The following is a 22522-nucleotide window of genomic DNA, read 5'->3' as shown; positions in this document are numbered from 1 at the left end:
TTTGGTCTTGTAAACCTTGGTCCTTCAATGAGGCATTCTCGGTGAGACAATGGTGGATACAATCCAATGCAGACAAAGTGTCGCCTCAAATTTGGGGTTGGTTGGTACCCAATCGGCATGTCGTCTTGATTCAACGGTGACTTTGGTTCTCTGAACTTTCGTTGGCATTTAATGGAAGCAAGTGGTGGATACAGATTCAATCACGACAAAGTGTCGCCTCCAAAGGGGGTTCAATCATCATGGCGCCGAGTATGAGCAAACTTTCAATGCTGCTGCAAACCTTGAGTGGGCGGGACCTGTAGCAAGCTCAATGGGAGGAAGATGTGGTGGATACCGATTCAATGAAGACAGAGTGTCGCCTCAACAGCGTGTGCTTGGTACTCGATGATTATGTGGTCCCGTACCTGGAAACTTTTAATGGTGGCGCCAGGCATAGCACGCAACATACTTCACTTGAAGCACAGCCGATGTTCAGCCAGACCGTGCATGCACATGATTGTGGTGGATGTAAGCCTACCTTTGTAAGACCTACCTTTGTAAGACCTACCTTTGTAAATTGGCTGCAACGAGAGAGCAAAGCTAAAATGGCCGGTGGGATGCTGGAAATCCGACTGGAGACAACAAGTGGCAAAGGCAGAAGAACTGCTGTTTTCCGAGATTTCCCTTGTTCATTGCTGCAAAAGGACAGATGGCGAGCATTGACTGGCTTTTGTGAGAGGTCATGGGAAGCTTTCTGGACCAGGAAGGTAAAAAGGGGAGGTGGTTGGGTGGGCTAATCAGATCACTCAAACCGGAGAGTTTCAGCCTTGTCTGGTTCAGGTCCGAGCGTCGTCGCAGTGATGCTCCACTTCTTTTCGCCGTATTCATGGACCACCCTCCACAAGGTTCGCCCGACAAACTCTCAAGCTACCGATCACTTCTCTGTATCGGGGGATCTTGCATCAGCTTTGCGTGTTTCCTCATAGGCTGATATAATGCAGGTAGCTATGCAGCTTTTGTTTCAGCCTTGTCAAGTGGAGGAGCCATGCTGTCCAAAAGTTTGCGGGTGAATGGCCAATGATGACCGGTGCATCTGGCCGATATCAGCTCGTCCAAGAACTCCTCAGCAAAGCTAAAACTATGCTGTACCGAACTCACCTGCTCTCGCTCTCCTCCCTTTTGTACAGAATGGCATCCCCTGCTCCGTGCTGTTTCAGCCTTCGAATCACTGGTACTGAACGAAACCAGCGTCCTCTCTTCGCCCTTTTTCTCTCCAAGTCTCTGAGTGATCCAATGGCCTGATCTGGAAATGCCTGTCCCTCGAATCGAAGAGACCAGTCCGGCGCTGATGGGGTCCGATCCAGAGAGCCTGGATGCCCCGGAGTGTGAAAGAATGGAACCCCTCGCCCAAAGTTTGCCAATGATCATCGCCCCGCTTGATGCTGTGACTTCAAAGTTCAGAGCAACTCCATGGGACTCCTGCTCCGCTTTTCTGTATCTTGAGTGAAGTCAATCAACTACTCCATCATGTTCCTGCCCTTTGATATTCCGTCCAACGGAGTAGCCCTTCATTGATCTGCCTACTGAACCGAGTGAAGCTGTGAATTGTTCGGCCAGTAAGCGATGTAGCCACTGGCCACCAGTCCACGTACTCCTCCACCCATACTAGACCTTCTGGAATGGATACCAATCACACTTTCATGGTCAGCACTGCCTCCTCGTACCATAGAACTCACCTCAAGAATAGTCAAAGAGAAATTTGCCTCCAGGACCTTGAAGCAGCGGGATTCTGATGAACTGCTCGGCTTATAAATACCTCTTCCTCTCTCGACCTGGACATCTTTCCTTTCTCTTTCCTTCATACCACACGACACACTCACAACTTGACTTGACTCGGCTTTGACCTTGACACCCAAGAAGACACCTTGATCACTGTCACTGTACTCTTGTTGACACCGGAGTCCTCCAGGACCACATCAGCACCACTCACCTCCCCAGCACTTGTGCCAGAAAAGACACCACTCGTATTTCAACTTGAATCCTTGCCCTCAACACACTCCCGCCTTGCACCGACACCATCTCGGATTCTTGAGACGGGCAGGCACCACTTCGAAGCCAAGCACAAACAAGGCAATGGCACTTCATAGTCTCGTTGAGACCAGCAAGCGCCTGGACCAGCATTTAGTGCAACGGCAGGCACCAGACACAGACAGACCAGAGACTCGCACCGGGGTTGTTGGCACCTGCCGCCTGTATGCCTAGGGGCCTATATCTTCCTGCGACATTACATCCTCTTTACAACTCTACCACTCTTACACCAGCCCCAGTACCAGTACCAGTACCCACAACAGCGTACAGCGTACAGCGCAGCGGCGAGCTCATCACCTGGACCGGCATTCAGTGCATCAGCGAGGACTTTGACAAAGCACACATTTTCTCTTTCCTTCATACCACACACACTCACAACTTGGCCTGACTTGACTTGACTTGACTACTTGTCTTTGACCTTGACACCAAAAACTTTTCTCTCACACAATTTTCCCTTTTTCCATTCTCGACAATGGGCTGCATGTGCAGCAGATTTGCGAGGGTGACCCCTCCGTCGTCCTCGGTGGCGACAACACCAACAATAACACCAGCACAGAAACCAGCACTCGGGCCATCGACAATCCTCCTACCACCCAAAACGCCGGGCGGAAAGCCCAGGCGAAGATGTCTCAGGGCTCTATTGTCCAATGAAAAGGACAGTTTCTAGTCCTCAGCATAGAGCCAGAGCTCAGCGTGAGCCAGTCATGGCTCCACCTCCTACTGCCGCCCCCTAGTACCTACCTACTCTCAGCAGCAGCCACAGCACCAGCACTGTTAGACCTTGGCAGCACCACCGCCGGGCCAAAAGCCAAAGAGAAGGCGACCGCGGCGTGTTTTGTCCAGAGAGAAGGACGGTTTTCGGAGCCAGCTCGACCGAGAGCAGGTCAAGAATCCTGTGGCAAAAGGCCTGGAGGGCAGAAACCTACAGAAAAAGGCTCTGCTTTGAGAGTTTCGGCATTGCCGTTACGGCGTATGGGAGGGGGAGCCCTGCGATGAGAGGCACCTTCACGCGGTGCAGGGCGTGAGTGGCAGCTTCGGCTGTGAAACCAAGACCTCTCAATTAGACAACAGACAGATTGTAGACCATGATCTGTCGAGATGATGGTCGTCGGTCGCCCATGTCCTCTATCGCCCACATCGTCGAACGCCTATGTCTTCGGGATCGATCGATCATATCGTCGGTCGCTTATATCGTCGAACGCCTATAACGTCGGTCGCCTATGTCGTCGGTCGCGCATATCCTCGCCGCCGCTTATCTCGTCGGTCGCTTATATCGTCAGTCCCCCATATCGACATTGCTATATTATCGTTGCGTATGTCGTCGCCGCTGATTATCTCGTCGATGCCTCCGTGGGATCGTTGCCGATGTCGTCAATAGTTGTGTTGTTAATAGTGTTGTTAAAGGTGGTCGTTGGGTTACCGTCGGGTTTCCGACAGTCGTTATGTCATTGATAGTTATATTGTCGAGGGTTATGCCGTCGATTTGTTGTAATTGTTTATTCGTCCCTTGCCGTTGATAAAATAAGGTACTAACTACTAGTAGTATGGCACCATTCGCTCACTTCGGCATCGTGGTCGCCGCCCTTTCCACCCATTTCACGTGACTCGATCTGCCATTAAGCGGCAGTATTTGCTCCCCCTTTCGAGCCCAACTTTTTTCTCTTGACCGCCTTTGAAGATCCCACTTGAACCGCCTCATCTCCAGTCGCGCAGCCTCCTCATACCCTTCGCCGTTGCCGACAGACCATAATATACCAACCACCACCTACATTACTCGCAGGTAGCACAGTGTCATCCTACAACACCTGCCCCCTCCAATTCTTCACCACTACTGTGCTGTCGCACTACACAGGACGCTCGTTACACCATCGATAGACAACGGTTCTTCCACGGTTCTTCCACCACCCGCGTGTTCGCCTCTGACCTTACTTTACCCTCGCTTCAACCAGCCCGTTCGCACCCCGTCCGAGCCTTCCTCTCCCTCCCTTTACACTCGCATCTATCTACAGTCAGTCAGTCACCATGCCTGCCACCACAACAACGACCATAACTACACCAATCACACGGGAAAACGTAACGACTCTATTCCCCGAAGTGCGCACGACACTGATCGGAGCGGACATGGCTCCCAATTCCACTGCCACATCCAACAACACTTCCAATGGCACCTCACCCAACAACTCTTCTTCTTCCTCCTCGGCAGACGACAGTCTGGCCGGCTACGACGAAGAACAAATCCGACTCATGGACGAAGTCTGCATCGTCCTCGACCACAACGACCAACCGATCGGATCAGCATCCAAAAAAGCATGCCACCTAATGACCAACATCTCCCAAGGCCTGTTACACCGAGCATTCAGCGTCTTCCTATTCGACCCAACCACGAAAAAACTGCTTCTTCAACAACGGGCCTCTGAAAAAATAACCTTCCCCGACATGTGGACCAACACCTGCTGCTCGCACCCGCTCGCACACCCCAGCGAAACAGGCCACGGCGACCTAGCCAGCAACGTCGAGGGAGCGAAACGCGCCGCCGTGCGCAAACTAAACCACGAATTGGGCATCCCAGCAGACCAGGTGCCGATACAGAATTTCCACTACCTCACGAGAATCCACTATCTTGCGCCCAGCGATGGGAAATGGGGCGAACATGAAATCGATTATATCTTGTTCATCGAGGCGGATGTCACACTCGATATCAATAAGAATGAAGTCCGTGATACGCGCTGGGTCAGTCCGGATGAGCTGCGTCAGATGTTTAGGGATGTCGAGTCCCAGAGTGGGAAGGATAAGGCTCTCAAATATACGCCTTGGTTTAGGCTCATTTGTGAGGGTATGTTGTTTGATTGGTGGGAGAAATTGGTCCAGGGCCGGTTGGGGGAAGTTGCTGGCGAGACGGAGATTCGAAGAATGTAATAGACAACAACAAAGAACAAGTTGAGACCCAGATTCAAGATAGAAGCTAGCAGCGCGTCGTTTGGCTTGGTCTTGGTTTGGTTTGGCTTGGTTTTGGTGACCAGGTTTTCTCTTCTACATTCCTATGATTATTCTTTGTCTTTCTATTTCCCTGTTTATTCGAGTGTGTAGCGACAATACCCCAACGTCGGCGCGCGTGAGACTTGAGCTGCACCGCATTCTCTAAGAGCCGAAACCTGGTATCCACGTCTAAGAGCTCCTCCTCTACAAGTTTGTCCTCACACCTTGAACCCACAGTGTCTTTCTGCCATGGGCCTACGTGAAGATCGGTTTCAGCAGCCACTGGCGGGTTGCAATCAAGGACGCAAAGGCCAACCAACAAGATGGGATGTCGCCATCGGTATCCCAACTGGATTTCGTGGGTTCATGTACAAGTATCGCGAGACGATTGCAAGTCACTGGCAGCCCTAAGTGCTACATGTTCACATGGTGTACATGAAGGACGACCTTCAACTTTGACGCGAGACAGAGCCATGATCTTGACTGCGTCTATGTCTCTTTCTACCTAGTATTGTAACTATGGAAAAACATATATAACTCGCTGAAATCGACCGCTGGCCAACAAAACACCTTTCATTACTACTAGTAACCGCGCACATCAAATGAAGACGCCTCAGACCATGACAATGTCAGTGCGCAGTCGGTCAATTCAAGTTCGCCTGTCGACCTCACGCAACACCCTCCATGTTCCTTGCCCGGGCCTCGTCCACGCTCCGCTGCCAATCGGTACGGTAGAGATAGATAAACTCGATGAGCGCGACCAAACCCAAGGCAATGGCCACGCCGGTCCACAATCCCCATAGACCCCAGCCGAGCCCAAACGCGGTGCCGAAGCTGATCGGCATGGCCACCACGTAGTAGCAGAACAGCTGAACGTAGCCACCGACTTCCTGCCGACCGAGACCGCGCAGGATGCCATTACAGTTGGCGGCCAGGGCGTCGAAGAGTTGAAAAGCGGCGCAGAGAGGAAGAATATTGGACACAACCCTGACGACTTCGGGATCGGAGGTGAACAGCCGCGGAATAAAGTCCTTCAATGTTGACAGAAGAGTCACGTTCAGGATGCCCACGATGGTGGCTGCGGTGAAGGTGACGCGGGTACTGACTTTGGCGGCCTCGGCAAGAGTGGCGCCGATCAGATTTGCGACTCGTGTTGAGCCCGCGATGGACAGCGGGAACGGGATTTGGAAAGTCAGCGATGTCAAGGTGGCCAGCACCGACTGCGCTGCGAGGATTGTAGTGCCGAAATACGAGGCTGCGAATGTCAAGACTTCGAACGCCAGCACTTCGGCTTCTATCATCACAACTCCAGGTAAGGCCAATTTCACCATCGGCCCCCAGTTGCGCCAGGCCTTCTTGGTGAAACCGTTCCAGCATGACATGCCGGTCTTGGAAAAGAACCGCACGTAGATGAACAAACCTAGCGGCAGCAGGTTGTCCGTGATTGCCACGGCGATGGGAGCGCCCACAAAGCCCCAATTCAGCTTCCACACAAATAGCCAGTTCATGAACGCATTGAGAGGGGCGCAGACGAGCAGAACGTACAGCGAGGCCGAGAACAGCCCTTGCGCTTGCACAAACCGTTTGCCTGCCTCAAACGCCGCGTAGCCGGGAGCGCCACACAGAACAACCCTCAGATATAGTCCTGCAAGCTTGGCAACTGCGGGTTCTGGAACGATTACAAGGAGAATGTACTCGGCCAATACCCAGATGATGGCAATTGGGATGGAGATGGTCCAGAGGAAATAGATCATTCGCTGCATTTGCAGACCGACGAGTTTCTTGCGTCCGGACCCGTAGGCCTGCGCACACAGTGTGTCGAGAGACGTCGCAAGGCCTTGATAGATTGCATACCCGGTAATGTTGGCCGACATCGAGGCAAGACTGACTGCTCCCAGTTCGACTGTGCCAATGTGTCCCACCGTGAATATGCTGGCAACGGTCAGGGAATACTGTAGCACAAACGTCACCATCAACGGTGCCGAGTAACGGGCAAGGACTTTGGCTTCACGCTGCCATGTCGTGTGAATCCTGCCCGCAGCCACTGCCTCTTCCCATTTGGCGTTGATTGTCTCGGGGTCGTCTTGCCCACCATATGGCAGATTTGGGTCTCCAAGCAGAGGAGTGGCCTCTGAGGGAACATCGATCGCGTCTTGAGATGGAGCAGCACCCTCTGCAGTTCGTGTTCGTGTAACCTTAAGGTCACCGCCAGGGATCTTGAACAAACTCTTTTTCCTCGCACCCTCTTCGCTGAGTGGATGTTTTGGTGGGATGATGTTGTTGTCTCGAAGGAGGCTTCTTTCCTCCTCCAGAGCTTGTTTTCTTTCCTCCTTGGATAATCTATCGTGGTCTCGTACAATTTGTGGAAGCACAGTAGCTCTATTTCCGGCTCCTGCAAAGCTGGGTCTCCGATATGATCCCACAAATGAATATCCTCCGCCGGGAGCAGATGTGGAAGGGCGTAGAGTCGAACTCTCGGATTCGTCGTCGTCGGAAATGGCGGCGTCGGACTCATCCTCTGCGATGTCCCAGGCCAAGGATTCCTGGACGATAGGAGAAGCATTGGGTAAAGAGCTGGAGAACACCCTGTTGGTAATGCTGGTAACCCGGTCCAGCCGACCGGTGCTCTTTGGTGTAGTCATGGCTGGGTGTTTATGTTGTTCAGTGGACACGGCGTACTCCGTCACTATCCCGAGCCACTGCTTGCATGCTCAGAGTGTCGTGGTGAACTGGGTGTGGCGGGAGTTATGTGTTCGTGAAGCTAGTGTCCCTTGACAGTCAACAACTATGCATGGTGGGCTTCAAGTTCCAAAAGGTTAGGAGGGAAGCGGTGGACGGGTTCAAGTTGTGGTTTGATTCATTGATAAAGCGCAGCGGCCGCTGCCCGCTCTTCTGCGAGTCAGTTTGGCGGTCGGCTGCGATGGCCAGTTCAGGACATTGTACGGGGACAGGCCCACCGCAATCAACAACCCCTGGAGCAAAGATAAGCGAAGACGTGTGTGGTTGTAGGCTGGTGTCGGCACACCACCTTATTAACATGTCAGAAGAGAGCTGTATTCGCTGTCTGCAGTGTATCATCCGGTAGTCCCATGGCTTTATCTGGCTAACGTCTTGGAGGAGCGTGCGCCTGTTGCAGACCTTCATCTTCGTCCGGGAGACATTACTGTACTATCGCACTGCACTATCGAGCGTGCACCTTGCGTCATTGGCGTTTGCGGGATAACGACCACATCCCGCCGCTGCGAATTTATTTATTATAGTATTGTTGATATAGATGTAGTCCTATCAAGCTTCCACACCAAGCGACTAACCGGAGCGCATTCTATATTCTTTTTGCAACAGCATTGCCATTACGGACGAGTCAATCATTGCCGGTCTGGCAAATATCAGTCAGTTTCCATTTATTCAGATTGTCCCTTGGGCGGAGAACATCTTCTCAGTCCGACCTGGCCATCAGCAGGCGTCCAGATGGCGCCCACGGCCACGGCCACCGCGGCTGCGGAGCCCAGCTCTGAAGACGCCTGGCATTTGCTCTACAATCCCTTCACCACGACCATCAATGTGGACCAGTGAGTATCTACGGCCCAGGTCGAAGTGAGCACTAAGTCTAACAAGATCAGGATCCATGCAGATAGTCCTGTCAAGTTGTTCCTTCAACGGCCTCTGTACGCCCCATTGCTGTTTTCCAATGTTACGTCTGATGCGCGAGATCATTGTGCCAACGAAAGGACATTTCTATCATGGCTACGTTTGGCGGTCTACATGGCTGTTGTATCCGTTGCCATCTTCATCAATTTTCATCTGAAGAATCAACCCAGCCCGCTTGAGCAGAAACTATCCCATCCTCTTGGGATTATCTTCTGGGTGCTTTCTCTGGCTTGCCTTGGGAGTGGGATGGCCAACTATATGCGGACAGTGACGAAGTACGCAGGACGACGGGCTCTGGTGCAATCGGGAATCAAGACGCAAATCATCTTTGGAGTGGTGGCCACTGCTATTGTTGCGGCATGTGCTCTATTCCTCGGGGCAGAAGCGCAGGCCGCCAGACAGAGGAAGGGAACCAGCTAGTATGGCCAGCGATGAAGGTGTTGTAGTACATTGAACCAGGTTATTATCTTTCCAGACATCGTGCCTCTTATAAGCCGCATCTTCAAGTCGTGTGAGCTGTGAAGGTGGTGGTGATAGTAGTTAGTAGTAGTAGTAGTAGTTGTTAGCCGACTAGCCTGTTGCTAGTGCGACCTAATGACAGTCTTGGCCGTAGATTCAAGCGCTGGAACCGATGCCATCGACGCGTTGCGCGTCAGTTGCAGTGTCGATTAGAGTTATTGACAGATCGTGTTATTATTGGCTTTCAGCCCTTGTGTCAACTTACCCGCAAGCCGCAGACGCCGCAGTCAAAAAGCATCACTCTGTCACGCAGGCCCATCCCTCGACCGCCCGCTGATGAATCGACCCAGGATCCCATTTGCAGGACTGTCTCCTGGCTTGTAACGCTGTTCAAGTTGCTCGTCATTTGCATTGGCGGCCCCAGCCTCGTTCGCTCGTTGCTTCTATCATCTTCACTGAAAAGCCATGGACCTCTACGGTCAAAACAACGATTACCCCGCCGATTCGGCGTACAACCCCCATATTGTCAACGATCATGAACAACAGCACCACCAACAACAACGAGAGGACCAAGACGCCGCACTGGTTCAGAATGGCCATCAATCTCAAGCTCCTTCCGCCGCCACTCCTCCCATAGACAACGACTCGGCCCAGAGATACAATTCACCGAATCTATACCAACAACAACAATCCAATTCAAGACCAGGCTCTGGAATGGGCGGACAACAACAACAAACACAGAACAACCAAGAAAACAGACAATCACAACCGGCAAACAAGAGCAGTGTCGTCATCAAGGTCGGCATGGTTGGTGATGCCCAAATAGGCAAGACCAGCTTGATGGTTAAATATGTCGAGGGCAGCTGGGACGAAGATTACATTCAAACGTTAGGTACGTGGCTGTGGCCGGTCAAGTTGTATCTATTCCCCAGGTGGACGCCAGCTAATATGGTCTCCGGCCGGACTTTGCAGGTGTCAATTTCATGGAAAAGACGATTTCGATACGCAATACCGAAATCACCTTTTCGATCTGGGATTTGGGCGGTCAACGCGAATTCGTCAACATGCTCCCCTTAGTGTGCAACGACGCCGTCGCCATCCTATTCATGTTCGACCTTACTCGCAAGTCTACCCTAAACAGCATCAAGGAGTGGTACAGGCAAGGCAGAGGGTTCAACAAGACAGCCATCCCTTTCTTGATCGGGACCAAATACGATCATTTCGTGAATTTTCCACGCGAGGACCAAGAGGAGATAAGCAATCAGGTAAGATTTACACCACAGTTTCGATTTTGTTCGGTCTTAAGCCCGCGAGACAGAAGGGAAGAACCTAATGGCTAACTAATCCAAAAATAGGCCCGACGATTTGCAAAAGCAATGCGTGCCAGCCTCATCTTCAGCAGTACCAGCCACAGCATCAACGTCCAGAAAATATTCAAAATTGTTCTCTCCAAAGCCTTTGATCTGAAGTGCACCATCCCCGAAATCGAGAATGTTGGCGAACCCCTGCTCTTGTATCAGTCCGTCTAAAACGACCGGTCTGTCGACTACAAGCAAGCCTGCTCAACCACTAAGAAGGTCTTGTCAATGTCATGGGATTTCTTATCCCAAGTCTGTCTCTTGCCTTTGGAAACATGTTGTCACTTTTGGTACATTTGACATGTCCGACTGCTATCAATCCATCCCAACCAGAAGAGATACCTACCAACAAACCAAGTTTCGCTCAACGAGACCACCAAAAAGGGGGAGAGTTTCCAAATTACCACGAATGACCCTGCGGCCCGCACATAAATTTCGGGGGAACCTCCCAATCAGCCACCTATTTATTCTACGAGATTGTCGACCCGAGGACATATATCCATCCATGTCAGCGCTGTGTACGATGCCAGCCCGTGACAACGAACGATGTCAGACACTTGTACCCACCATCCTTTTCCACTTGTCTGTGAATAACACACTTTGGCACTCTTTCCCGGAGAAATATCACGGCGTCCGCAGGGCATCACTGAGCCTCGATTCATCAAGGGGTGGTGGGCGGCGGTCAGAGGAAAAAAGGGGCAAGAGAGTAGGATTGGAGGGGCTGGATGTATGGATGAAATGAAGAGAAAGGGGTCCATTTCATCCTTTGCATGAGGGTCAAGGATCGGCAGCACGGCATCGGTCAATCGACCAAGACGGTGTTTTGCATTCGCAGGAATATGGATACTCCTTCGCTCGCTCGGCCTGTATTCCAAATGGGAAAATTGAGGGATAAAGAGTTGTGCTGAAGTGCCATACGAGGCTTTCTTTTTGTTCGTATTCTAGCCCCATAAATCTCAGCCGGCATGGGGTGTCTTCACAGCCTTGCAAGATGCGTGCTGAGACACAACGCTGAGCTTAGCTCTGTATTCTACTAGTAATACTTTTACTACTGTCACATGTGCTTACTTTTCATATTTCATGGGCTCATACTTCATGTTTTGCCGTCTCGTCTCTCTGCTCCGTGACGTGATGCTATAGAAACGCTAAAAAGAGATGTGTGCATGCTTTTCACACTTGACTCAACTCTTTTGGTGCCCATGTTCTCTTTTGGGTCATGGTTCTCGTCAGTGTTGGGATGGTGGGCTGCGTGACGACGTCTTCAACGACGCTGCTTGCAGCTCAGGGGCCCTTTGTTAGAAGGGGGGGCAACAGCAAACCCGTACGCGTCCCTTCGTGTCCTTCCCTCACTGACACTTCGGGCTTGATAGGAAAATCCCTACTCCTAGACGAGGGACAAATTGGAATACTAGTGGGAACGGTATGTTCAGTTCGAGTCTCTAACCACGCAGTGTAAAGATGGCTCTCTCGTACCGCTGCATTTCTTATGGCCGTGTCTTTCGCTGCCGTTCAATGGAATTCAACTTCTTGACGCTCAGCCCTCCTAGCCACTTTCTGCCATTGCATTTCTGGCCACTGTGGCAAACTCCTTCTTGACATACTCGACGTAGCTCCTCCAGGCGACCATTTCGCCGTTAGCATCGGTACTGGTCGCAGGGAATTTGCGGTCGAGTTCCACAGTCGTCCGGATCACCGCGGCATTGGCCTCGTTGACCTTCTCGATCTCCTGCTTGACGGCTGTCTCTTTAACCTTGGCTCCAAGTACGACCCGGAATTTCTCGGCCAGACTGGACAGGCGTCGGCGCGTTTCGTCTGGGTCAATCACCGCCAGGCGTCCGAGCATAAGAAGACACAAAGTGCGGATGTCCGCATCGTCCGCGATGCCATCCAGAATGCGATCAAAGATTTTGGAGATGGGAAGATGCGGGATGGCGCTGGGACAGTCAAGTAATGCATACATGGTCGCGTAAGCGGCTTTACGGACGTCAAGACCTGCGTCTTCATTGTGCGTAAACGGCCCGATTTTAATCGTCTTGACCAGTTCAGGCTTGATTCTTGAATCTTCCAAGACAGGTGGCAAGAGTTGGCTAATATCAGGAATCACGAGCTCCGGTTTGTTGTGAATAGCAGCATTGAGGGTAGTAACGGCGAGACGTCGGTTGCCGATGTCCGGGTCATTTAGCATTGTTTGAAGCATGGGCGTCATCATCTTGACAAGTATAGTGTTGTAAGCGTTGCTCGCCTCACCCAGCGTGAACCGGAATGCGGAAATAACAGTTCCGCGAATGGAGGGGTTGGGGTTTTCCAAGGATTTGGCAAGCTCAGGCACATAGGTGTCTGGATCAATGGTCGCCAGCCGTCCGATACATTCGGCACCAACAGCACTGTTGTCCTCGGCCTGGGACACCACGAACAACTTCTGCCAGAGCTCGGATGCGTAAGGTGCGACCTCTCCATAAGAACTCTGGGAGTGATGTTCCAGAATCTCCTTCAGGGAGTGCAGGTAGAGGTAGTCCTGGGCGGGAGACTGGTTGAGGCTCTGCAGAATGACTGGCAAGCATTCGGAAACATTGTTGGAGCTGGCACTGCCCAGTGCAACAGCAGCAGCGAGGCGGACTTTGTCGGATTCTGCAGATAGACATTTGGTGAAGGTGTCGATTTTCACCGGAGACTTAGCACCCATTCTGAACCCGACTTCACCCAGCACCGTCAATGCTAGGCAAACCGCGCGAACATCCTGGGAGGCTTGCAGCTCGTTCAGGAAGTCCGTTATCGTCACGCCGAGATTGTCCCCACCATACACAAGTAAGGTGCCGATGGCTCTTCCCAGAACCATAGTCTCGCCCTTAACCCCGACTGCCAAAAGCCCTTTCATGAGAGGTGCACCTACTCCGCTCTCGCCAATGACTTTTACCACGAGCAGATAGGCACGTAAGGGTGGTCCTTCCAGTCGCGTATGCGTGATTTCATGCAGGGCGTGAACCAGTTCCGCGTTAACGAGAGCCTCTGGATTAGTGGGGATAATTTTTGAGAGAATGACTAGGGCAGGTGTTAATAGATGCAGATCGCTGATAGAAATCAACGGCATTAACCAGCTCTGGAGTTCCAAGATCGTAGTTGTCTCAAGTTGAGAGGCCGTGACGGGATTGAGGGCAAGATACTGCAAGGACTCCAAGCATGCCCCACGGAGACCCCGATCGGCTTTGCGAAGTTGATGAGCCATTTCAAGCGTGACATCCTGAATCCACGCAGAGCCGATGTTATCGTGCACTCCCGCGGCTTCGGCAATAAGGCCAATGGCTCTTGCACTGGCAAGTCGGGTGGTTTCATTTTTCAAGCGGTCGTGAAGTATACCCAGACTCTTCATTCGTGTAGAGCTAGATAGAAGTTGGGTGTTGGAAGTCCGAGCAATCAGAACTCCAAACACTTGAATGGCGCGATGACGGACCTCGAGGTCGGCATTATTGTCGGTGACTCGCTCCATGATCACATCCCACAGCTTTCCGATGTGGATAGCATGGTCCTGGTGGGCAGTAGGTAAGCGTGGAGGAGTTAGAGCCTTGATGAACTGTTCGATAGTGGCAAGTGCTTCACTCGTGACTTTATAGTTTGTGTCGCGGGCGATGGCGATGACTGGCGGGATCAGAGCAATGACGAAAGGAATCAACACCGTGGTACCGTTAGTCTCCGCAATGGCACTGATTAAAGTGAGCGTTTCAATCTGAAGGCTGGCGACTGTTGCAGACGTTCCAGATCCAGTGCCCCCCGAGGTGGATGCTGTAGAGGGTTTCAGCGCGTCCGCAATAGGATCTTCTAATTGTTGTAAATGATCGGACAGTATTCCGTTGCGAGCCAATGTAAGAGTCTTGAGCATGACCACTGAAGCTTGTTTTAGCGCCATACTGGCCTTCTTCCACAGCTTGCAGAGAGCTTGGACGATATTCGGCACCAGATTGATGAGTTCAGCTTGGGAGCCACTCGGCGGTGATGCAGGGATAATGGGAGGACTTGAACGGGTCGCAACCAAGCCTCTGAGATCTGGGTCTTGCCGGTCAGCCTCGCTATCCTGCCGTCGGCGCTTGCGGGTGTTGGTAGGAGCAGCTGGATTGTCATCTGCTGATTCAACTCGTGTAAGCGGCTGGGTCAAGCCAGATCCGGTTTTGCGGATTAATGCAGTCAAGGCCGCAATAATCTCCAATCTCACGCTGTCTTCTCGCTCATTGAACAATCGCGATATCAAGACAGGAGCAATCTTCTCAAAGAGAATCGCTCGGTCTGCTGCCGCGACACCCATGACGATGGTGTACAGCACTTTGGCTGCAAAGCGTCTGACTTTCCAGCTGAGGTCATCGACATCACTGAATGCATCCTCGTTATCTAGTTCGGCGTATTCATCATCCTCGTCATCATCCGGAGATTCCTCCGTGATGCCATCTTCCGAGGTAGTGTCTTGGGCACCTTCCATCTCAAAATCATCCGACTCTGCCACATTGGGATCATATTTGACATATCTCAAAGCCGCATCAACCGCTTCAGGAAGATGGGGTGCCATCTCAGTGGGACACGATCCGACCAGAGCTTCAAGGGCAACAAGCGCTGTTTCATGGAGCTCTTCCACTTCGGGGTCCACTTCACCATCTTCATCCGACACTGACATGGTGGAAGACGGCCCATCAGAGCTCAGTACTTGAAAAACGAATGGAACGACCGTGTCGACAAAAGGACCAAACTTCCCAGGACTCGAGCGTGCCAGTGTCCCAACTGTAGCAACCAGGAATTTCCGATGTTCGGTAGTGAGTTGAGGATTTTGAAAGCTTTGCGTGATTGCAGTTACGAAGGAGCTGATTTGGGCGTCACTGAAATGTGGTATCAGTGCACCTACACCGGCGAGGGCTCGCTTCTTGACCACACCTCCTGCCTGAGGGCTTTCGATTATGTTCATGACACTTCTGGCCAAAGCAACCAGTTCCTGCTCTTGTAACAGTGACCCATAACATCTGACCACCTCAATCATGACGTCTACGGCATCACTGCTGTAGCCCTTCTCTTTTTGTTTGTCCAGCAACCCGGTCGGGAGCTGGGGTGAAGGCTTGCTTGACGGCAAGACGACGTGCCCTACCAATCTCGGTATCAAGACTCTGCTGACTGCACTATATGCTTCTCTGACTTCCTGAGTAGCCCCGCCTGCATGTTGGGGTTGAGGCAGCGCGGCAATCAAAGTCCGGAGCGCTGTGGTGGGGACGGAAATGTCGATATCGGTATTGGTAAGATCCGTCAGCTTGTCAATCAACGGAGCAATGATGTCGCCTGGTGTACGTGCGGCGAGCGGTCCAACACTAGAAGTCATCAGTATTGACACACGAGGGCAATGAATTGTCCTTACCATTTCAATGCCTGGTTCTGAACCTCACCATGTTGATCAGCCAAAGATTTCAGCAGGGCATCAACTATCCGTGCGGTAGTATGGGGATCATTTCGCAAGTAGTCGGATGCCGGTGCCAGCAGGATGTTCATGAGATCACTCAGTTGCATATAACGTATGTCCGGGTCAGGGTCGTTGATTTTGGAAAGTAACGAGGAGATGCCTTGCTGTGCGGCCGACCGGTCTTTCGCCATGGTGATTGAATGAACCCTGGCGTGGTTGAGTAGACGCAACGATGGAAGAAATTTGTTTGGGTAAATGCCTGTAGGAGTCAGGCTCAACGCATCTGGAGACCCTAAATTAAGATCCGCAGACGATGTTGTAGAAAGTGACTTTTTATTGCGCAATATTCAGACTCGCAAGAACGCTCAGATGCGGAGAGGCGGAATGGGTTTGGCAAGGCCTCGATCCTGCCAGATGTTGATGCTGTTAGAGGCGAGGGGCTCAACGATCGCTGAATTGGAGTTTAAGTTGTCGCGGATGGCAGCCTGCGGTCCACGAGCGGCTCACGATCGGACGGCCTCTCGAGTTTGTATCGTGGTGGGATTATATCGAGGAAACTCGCCGTGCAAAGTATACAACATTGTAGTACTAGTAGTGGTAGCACTGCGGTACCAGTAATGCCAGTGCAGTGGTGGTGCAAACTGTCTCTGGCCCCCAGTGACGTCCGTATGCAGCGCCAGTCTACGTCTGGCCGACTAGCATTACTAACACGACGCCAGCCTCGTTAGTACTTCGTATTCTACCGGCAAACCTGCCCTTCTTGCTCAGGCACCATTGGAAGGAGCTCGGAGCTGGTGTGAGCTCATAGGATGTGCGTAACCGTAGTATGATGCTAGAAGCTTGTGCGAAGGCTGGACGCCCACCACTAGTAACTGTGCCGACCAAGACTGCATGTTCCTGAGCTCTCTCCATCCCATTACCTCAATCTTCCGGCCCGGTATAGAGAGGTTATCGTGAAGCATCTCACTCTACAGCTCACCACTGTTCCTCAACCCTAATATAAACCTACTACATTTCCCATGGTGCTACCACGGTCGTCGGCCCTCCGGGGCAGCATCCGGTCGTTTACGCTCAGACGAGCCGGCACTCAAGCTCGAACAAACCTGCGTGCGATCGGCCGTCGAGGCTACGCCAGCGAGCATGGCACACAGAAAAGCAGTGATCTCCCATGGTACGTCGATATTGGCGGGTTCAAGTTCGCCGGATGTTATATATGTTTGATACTAACAGAGACTGACCACAGGTTGATCGGCTCCGTCGCCGTCACCGTTCCGGCGGCATCATGGCTGTTGAGTCAGGGACCGAAGACGTCTGACCACGGTCACCATGATGAAAGCCATGCCACCGAAAAGCACGAGGAGGCACCCGCGGAAGAAAGCACCGAACAACCTACGGAAGAGTCTGAGGAGAAGACCGAAGAGAAGGGCGAAGAGTCCCAGGAAGACGCTGGCCAGGAGGGTGGCCAAACCAGTGATGGGCGATCAGAAACAAGCGAGGAAGAGTAAGTGTCGTGTGGTGGCATAGTGAATTAGTGGGCGTTATTGCAGTCATACTTACATCCTCGCCAGGACTACCAAGGGATCATTGCCCGAGGGTGAGAGCCGAGTTTCGGAGAAGCAAGGAGATAAGGGCGTAAGGCAGCATCTACAAGTTTCACTAGACGATCGATTACTAAATCAATGACAGGCTCAAAAAGACGTGTCTGGCGCCAGCAACCCGTTTATGGGTGCGGATGAAGAAAGCAAGAAGCCTGAGGGAATGGCTGCGACGGCCAAGATTAAGGGCACAGTCGATCCATCACGGCCTACCGGCGCCAGCCAGAAGGGTGCGGACAAGTCCAAGGAACAAGGAGACGACGACACCTCCAACTAAATTGCAATCTTGCTGGTCTAGAAACACCATCAACTCAGCACGGCAATGCGATGCATGTCCAGAGGACAATGGAATGTTCTCCATACTAGCTGTTGTTAATGTACATAAAGCAACCTCGAACAAACCGTCAGCATCACACCACTTTCTGACCCCAGCCAAGTGTGCTGCACAGTAATTTGGAAGCTAATGGTCTGTACCTACTACTAGTCCCAACACAGATACTGCTACGCCCTTCGCTTGACAGACTGTGACATTGGCTACAAGGTCAGAAAATGCATGGAATGGTGTATTCCCTTGAATGATGCTTCCATGAGAAACTTGCAGTGTGAACATTCCTCCAATTTTTACCCTTACCAGGGTCTCCAGTTCCGGTATACACTTTAGCGATGAAAGGTCCCTACCACTACTGGACTTCTCAGTATTTATCTTGAACTTGAAACCCTCCACCGGTGGCTTACTGGATACTGGCCCGGCGCCTTGACGAAGTTATACTTTTTTATCAGTCTCCCGTCGCATTCACTTAAAAGTACCACCTCTTCTTCAGTCAAGCCGTCTACGTGATTCCATGCATTAACAGAATGGACCCTCTCCAAGTGCCAGCACAACGCGCCCCATCTTATAGGTGAAAGCCACTGAGTCTGAGAATCGGACCTTGAAGAGCTCAATCATCCGAAGGTAACTGGGTGAACTGTGATTCGGCCCGAGCATGAAACAACATACAGATGGTGAAAGCCGAAAACTTGCAGGCGGCCGTCAAGGCGACACTGACGCAGACCCATACAAACAATTCCAGTACCGTGACAGCCATGATAGAGGTATATATCAACGTGCCAGCCACATAGTATATGGCCCAAAAAAAGCTGGACGATCCACCATTCATCTTCACCCTGGATAGCGGAAACGAACTTTCCAGCGGGGCCACTGCCAGTGGTTTCCGAAAGCTGAATGTTTTTTCGAACGTTATATCTTTCAGGATATTTCAGCCGATATCTCGTGCAAGCGACGTGGAAAGCCGCAGGGAAAATGGCGACCAGATAGAAAGTAACAACAAATATCGGGTACGGACAACCAAGAGCCGATCGTTTCGAGTATATTTCGGTCAATGCCGTAGCTGCTATCGTAAGGAGCATCATGGCTGAGCACAAGCCGATCATGCTCCAAGGGTACTTGCGAACCCAGTCGAAGACAAAGAACGTCTTCCACCACTTGACGATATCGGTGTGTCTGGCGGGGTCCACGACCGTCGGCTCGAGCCCGAGTGCTCGCACAATGATTTCTCGACGCACATCGAGCCTCGCTCCAAGATATACGATTCGACGACTCGGCCACGCAACGTCCTTCAACGTCAGTGGGATGAGACCCATGACCAGTGCCGTCGCCTCGAATTGTTGTTTCCGCACTTCTTGTGCTCGGTCGTATACGCATTCTGCCCAGAACCAGCAGTTCTGCGAGTCGTGCGCGTAGAATGGTAGCCAGAAGTAGGGTTTGAATGGGGAATATTGGATATCTTCGAATGATAAATTGGTCGTCTTGTTGTCTTTGATGTAGGCAATGGCGCAGGTCGTGCTGCTGTTGACGTCGCTGTCTACGTGGTACCATGCCACACCGTCGAAACATTGCCATTCTTGCCCTTCAGGTAGTTGTTGACATGAACTCGAAGTTGAGGCTGAGATCGCAGAGGCTATGGAGTTGGCTTTCAGAACGCAAAAGAAGAAAAACTGAGAGACTCGCATTGTAAACTCGGGGGTCTGCTTCCCTACTCAGGGAAGCTGTGGACTCTGGACATGGGAATGACTTGAAAAACTAACATCAAGAAGAGAATTCGTCTTGAGCACAATCCAAACTGTTTAGTTGATATGTCAGGCTGAAGCTGACGGATGGAGAGGGGTAGAAGAAGAAAACAAACGCCCGTCGCTTTGAAAGCCATTTGCGCAAAGATACCAGGCCACAAATAAGCGATTGTAACAGCGTGCAGCACACTCACAGACCCAGAGCCATTGGCCTGACCGGCGCGGCAGAAAGGCAGTCGTGGAAATACCAGGTAGGCTGTTAGCCTGTGTCACCAACCTGAAGTTTGCACCATCTTCGCCCACAGTAGCTCCCATTTGGCCCCTTCATCCCGCAAGTCCTCGCCAATGATAGAACTCGTCACGGGACAGGGGGCACGAGGGGGCTGCTAGACCGTCACTGCGAGGGTGAGGCTGCGTTAGAACGTGGATGGCAGGGAAAGAAGGTCAGAAGGGGGTTGACTCGCGGACAGGTGTTCCTAGAAGCGGAACTGTCTCGGTGGATGTCATCTCAAAATGATTCTATGAGAGGTGCGAAGATGTACCCAATGTTGCGTTCTATCAGTGTCTCCAATGGCGGTATAGAGCCAGTGATAAAGGGTCTCTGTTACTGCTCGACCTATCAGCATCTTTTTCCATATTGACTTCATCATGATGTGCCAAGCATCCCCCTGGCGGCGCCGACTACAGTTTGCTGCTACTGCCAACCAGCAGATACTCTCGTGCTGCACTTCGAAACAGCTACTGACGACGGCCATGTATTGTCTGCTCTCGTCTGCTCACGTGCTGTTATATGTTGCCGACCAAGAGTACTAGTATCTTGAGTCTTTGAGATAGAGGAACTGGCCGTCTCCAAATTGTCACAATCTCTCCCCTCACCCTCCAGACCAAACTTGAACTGCACCAGCCACGGCACGAATCTTGTCGCGTCCTCACCATGAATCGTCCACGACGCGCATCCAGCAACCTCGGGGGAGACCCTCGAGGGGACACGAGTGCGCCGGCATTAGCCACGATGACCAAGAGGAGTCATTCACAGCCATCTGTACGGTAGACACTGCAGCATTGTTACTACTGCTCATTTCGATGCTGACAGCCGAGACACGCAGGCAAAGGAGCGGGAACTAAAGCCTCATTCGAAGCGGCGCAAGGCTCGATCGGCATTTCGCAAATGGATGCAGATATCGACGCGACACACGTGGTTGAATCCTCTGGTCATCATGGTTGCCATTCTGGCCGCGTACTTCATCAACCCTGGGGAGCAAAACCCGCTTCATAAAGCGATTTTCCTTTCGTACCCTCTCGGACCGGACTATGAGGGAGGACCGAACATGTACGGCAAGGGGAAGGCGGACATTGCCTTTGTGGCCTTTTACACGGTGGTGTTGAGTTTCACGCGGGAGTTTCTGATGCAAAGGATGATTCGGCCGCTGGCCTTGAAATGCGGCATCAAGAAGAAGGCCAAGCAGGCCCGGTTCATGGAGCAGGTGTACACGGCCATCTACTTTTCCATATTTGGACCTTTTGGCTTGTACGTCATGTCACGAGGGCCGCTCTGGTACTTCAACACGACCGCCATGTTTGAAGGGTTTCCACACCGCAAACACGAGGCCCTCTTCAAGGCCTATTACTTGCTACAGGCTGCGTACTGGGCCCAGCAGGCGATTGTGCTCATGCTGCAGTTGGAGAAGCCCCGAAAGGACTTCAAGGAGCTGGTTCTGCACCACATCGTCACTTTGGCACTCATCATCCTCAGCTATCGCTTTCACTTTACGCACATGGGGATTGCTGTCTATATCACCCATGACATTAGCGATTTTTTCCTGGCGGTATGTTCATCTTGATATACTCCCTTTAAAGCACAGCATTCTTGTGTATGTGTATACTAACTGTCTTTCAGACGTCCAAAACACTCAATTACCTCGACTCTCCTATCGTGGGACCATATTTTGGGCTTTTCATGGTGGTCTGGATCTATCTGCGACACTACATCAACCTCCAGATATTGTGGGCGACCCTGACTGAATTCCGTACGGTCGGCCCGTACGAATTGGACTGGGAAACCCAGCAGTATAAATGCTGGATCAGCCAAATCATCACGTTTGCCCTGCTGGCATCGTTGCAGGCCGTCAACCTGTTCTGGCTATTTTTGATCTTGCGCATCGCCAAGAACTATGTCTTTGCCAACATTGTCGCGGATGAGCGTAGCGACGACGAAGATGAGGACGAGGAGGAGCAGCAGCACGACACCAAGTCCAATGGAAAAATAGTCGGCGAAGCAGATGTCCAAATAAACGGAACCACGCCCGCGGTCCTGATCAACGGCGAGCCTGTGGAGGACCAACCCAACCAAGACGCGGTTCGAGCTCGGAGACGGAAGGGTTAGAGACGGAAAAAGAGATGGCGAGAGGAAGGGGAAAAATTAATTACCTACTTTTTAATACTTGTCCCGGGTTTGGACACTATTTTGTTCTTGCACAATTATGGTATATTTTATATTCACCTTGTTTCAAAAAAAAAATGAAAATAGATATGAAAACGAGCGAAAGTATGTCATACAGCAAGCAGATGACCAGTTATTGTACTCTCCAACCGAGTCCGTCCTTTACTCGCCATCTATGGGAACTTAAGAGGACTGTCCTCCAGTCTATCCTCCAGTCTATCCACCACTGCCCTTTTCGATGATCGACTATATGATGTATCACATGAAGGTCATGTATGATGGCAGTACTAGTATCGCTACTAGTATCATGTATCAATCAGCCTTGCGAGATTTTCCATGACCAGCCTCTCCTGATCGACGTCCATAAGAATCTGCCAAACGACTAAAAAATAAGGTCGACCAGGAACGTTTATAGGTACCACCTTGTAGCACATTATTGTACCCGAATTCCAGTGCAATGTGGGGTACTAGTACCCAGCCAAATTGA

At 51.6% G+C, this 22522-nt stretch overlaps 9 protein-coding genes across 9 annotated transcripts; 6 read left to right on the top strand and 3 right to left on the bottom strand.

The window, feature by feature from the left end:
• The first annotated feature begins 3060 nt into the window (after positions 1-3060).
• Positions 3061-3570, top strand: HMPREF1120_01370 (uncharacterized protein). The gene has a single exon (XM_009155385.1). It carries the CDS (start codon positions 3166-3168, stop codon positions 3517-3519), a length of 354 nt encoding a protein of 117 aa, XP_009153633.1. The 5' UTR covers positions 3061-3165; the 3' UTR covers positions 3520-3570.
• Positions 3571-3751: 181 nt separating this feature from the next.
• Positions 3752-5606, top strand: HMPREF1120_01369 (isopentenyl-diphosphate delta-isomerase). The gene has a single exon (XM_009155384.1). The coding sequence runs from the start codon at positions 4090-4092 to the stop codon at positions 4981-4983; it is 894 nt and encodes a 297-aa protein (XP_009153632.1). The 5' UTR covers positions 3752-4089; the 3' UTR covers positions 4984-5606.
• Positions 5607-5711: 105 nt separating this feature from the next.
• Positions 5712-7685, bottom strand: HMPREF1120_01368 (MATE family multidrug resistance protein; the record flags this gene model as incomplete). Its single annotated transcript, XM_009155383.1, has 1 exon — positions 5712-7685. The coding sequence occupies one exon, from the start codon at positions 7683-7685 to the stop codon at positions 5712-5714; it is 1974 nt and encodes a 657-aa protein (XP_009153631.1).
• Positions 7686-8060: 375 nt separating this feature from the next.
• On the top strand, positions 8061-9169 carry HMPREF1120_01367 (uncharacterized protein). The gene is made up of 2 exons (XM_009155382.1): positions 8061-8612; positions 8664-9169. The coding sequence occupies exons 1-2, from the start codon at positions 8512-8514 to the stop codon at positions 9109-9111; spliced, it is 549 nt and encodes a 182-aa protein (XP_009153630.1). The 5' UTR covers positions 8061-8511; the 3' UTR covers positions 9112-9169.
• A 163-nt stretch (positions 9170-9332) lies between these two features.
• Positions 9333-11589, top strand: HMPREF1120_01366 (rab family, other). Its single transcript, XM_009155381.1, has 3 exons — positions 9333-10042; positions 10123-10415; positions 10506-11589. The coding sequence occupies exons 1-3, from the start codon at positions 9616-9618 to the stop codon at positions 10677-10679; spliced, it is 894 nt and encodes a 297-aa protein (XP_009153629.1). The 5' UTR covers positions 9333-9615; the 3' UTR covers positions 10680-11589.
• A 462-nt stretch (positions 11590-12051) lies between these two features.
• On the bottom strand, positions 12052-16124 carry HMPREF1120_01365 (uncharacterized protein; the record flags this gene model as incomplete). Its single annotated transcript, XM_009155380.1, has 2 exons — positions 12052-15844; positions 15892-16124. The coding sequence occupies 2 exons, from the start codon at positions 16122-16124 to the stop codon at positions 12052-12054; spliced, it is 4026 nt and encodes a 1341-aa protein (XP_009153628.1).
• A 593-nt stretch (positions 16125-16717) lies between these two features.
• Positions 16718-19051, top strand: HMPREF1120_01364 (uncharacterized protein). Its single transcript, XM_009155379.1, has 4 exons — positions 16718-17104; positions 17177-17434; positions 17502-17565; positions 17620-19051. Exons 1-4 carry the CDS (start codon positions 16953-16955, stop codon positions 17803-17805), a joined length of 660 nt encoding a protein of 219 aa, XP_009153627.1. The 5' UTR covers positions 16718-16952; the 3' UTR covers positions 17806-19051.
• Positions 18467-19538, bottom strand: HMPREF1120_01363 (uncharacterized protein; the record flags this gene model as incomplete). Its single annotated transcript, XM_009155378.1, has 2 exons — positions 18467-18569; positions 18679-19538. 2 exons carry the CDS (start codon positions 19536-19538, stop codon positions 18467-18469), a joined length of 963 nt encoding a protein of 320 aa, XP_009153626.1.
• Positions 19539-20077: 539 nt separating this feature from the next.
• On the top strand, positions 20078-22224 carry HMPREF1120_01362 (acyl-CoA-dependent ceramide synthase). Its single transcript, XM_009155377.1, has 3 exons — positions 20078-20637; positions 20702-21421; positions 21493-22224. Exons 1-3 carry the CDS (start codon positions 20530-20532, stop codon positions 21976-21978), a joined length of 1314 nt encoding a protein of 437 aa, XP_009153625.1. The 5' UTR covers positions 20078-20529; the 3' UTR covers positions 21979-22224.
• Positions 22225-22522: the final 298 nt, after the last annotated feature.

Source organism: Exophiala dermatitidis (assembly GCF_000230625.1).
Source record: "Exophiala dermatitidis NIH/UT8656 unplaced genomic scaffold supercont1.1, whole genome shotgun sequence".
Classification (NCBI taxonomy): Eukaryota; Fungi; Ascomycota; class Eurotiomycetes; order Chaetothyriales; family Herpotrichiellaceae; genus Exophiala; species Exophiala dermatitidis.
Note: the sequence above shows the minus strand (reverse complement) of the source record. Positions and strands in the feature narration are given on the sequence as shown.

Bases quoted from the DNA above. Each gene is read 5' to 3' on its own strand.
- HMPREF1120_01369 (XM_009155384.1), top strand. From the start codon at position 4,090: ATGCCTGCCACCACAACAACGACCATAACTACACCAATCACACGGGAA.
- HMPREF1120_01364 (XM_009155379.1), top strand. From the start codon at position 16,953: ATGGTGCTACCACGGTCGTCGGCCCTCCGGGGCAGCATCCGGTCGTTT. The intron at 17,435-17,501 runs GTAAGTGTCGTG...CATCCTCGCCAG, and splicing joins TCAGAAACAAGCGAGGAAGA to GACTACCAAGGGATCATTGC. The intron at 17,566-17,619 runs GTAAGGCAGCAT...AATCAATGACAG, and splicing joins AGAAGCAAGGAGATAAGGGC to GCTCAAAAAGACGTGTCTGG.
- HMPREF1120_01370 (XM_009155385.1), top strand. From the start codon at position 3,166: ATGATGGTCGTCGGTCGCCCATGTCCTCTATCGCCCACATCGTCGAAC.
- HMPREF1120_01366 (XM_009155381.1), top strand. From the start codon at position 9,616: ATGGACCTCTACGGTCAAAACAACGATTACCCCGCCGATTCGGCGTAC. The intron at 10,043-10,122 runs GTACGTGGCTGT...CGGACTTTGCAG, and splicing joins AGATTACATTCAAACGTTAG to GTGTCAATTTCATGGAAAAG. The intron at 10,416-10,505 runs GTAAGATTTACA...ATCCAAAAATAG, and splicing joins AAGAGGAGATAAGCAATCAG to GCCCGACGATTTGCAAAAGC.
- HMPREF1120_01367 (XM_009155382.1), top strand. From the start codon at position 8,512: ATGGCGCCCACGGCCACGGCCACCGCGGCTGCGGAGCCCAGCTCTGAA. The intron at 8,613-8,663 runs GTGAGTATCTAC...TAACAAGATCAG, and splicing joins ACGACCATCAATGTGGACCA to GATCCATGCAGATAGTCCTG.
- HMPREF1120_01362 (XM_009155377.1), top strand. From the start codon at position 20,530: ATGAATCGTCCACGACGCGCATCCAGCAACCTCGGGGGAGACCCTCGA. The intron at 20,638-20,701 runs GTACGGTAGACA...CGAGACACGCAG, and splicing joins GGAGTCATTCACAGCCATCT to GCAAAGGAGCGGGAACTAAA. The intron at 21,422-21,492 runs GTATGTTCATCT...ACTGTCTTTCAG, and splicing joins TTAGCGATTTTTTCCTGGCG to ACGTCCAAAACACTCAATTA.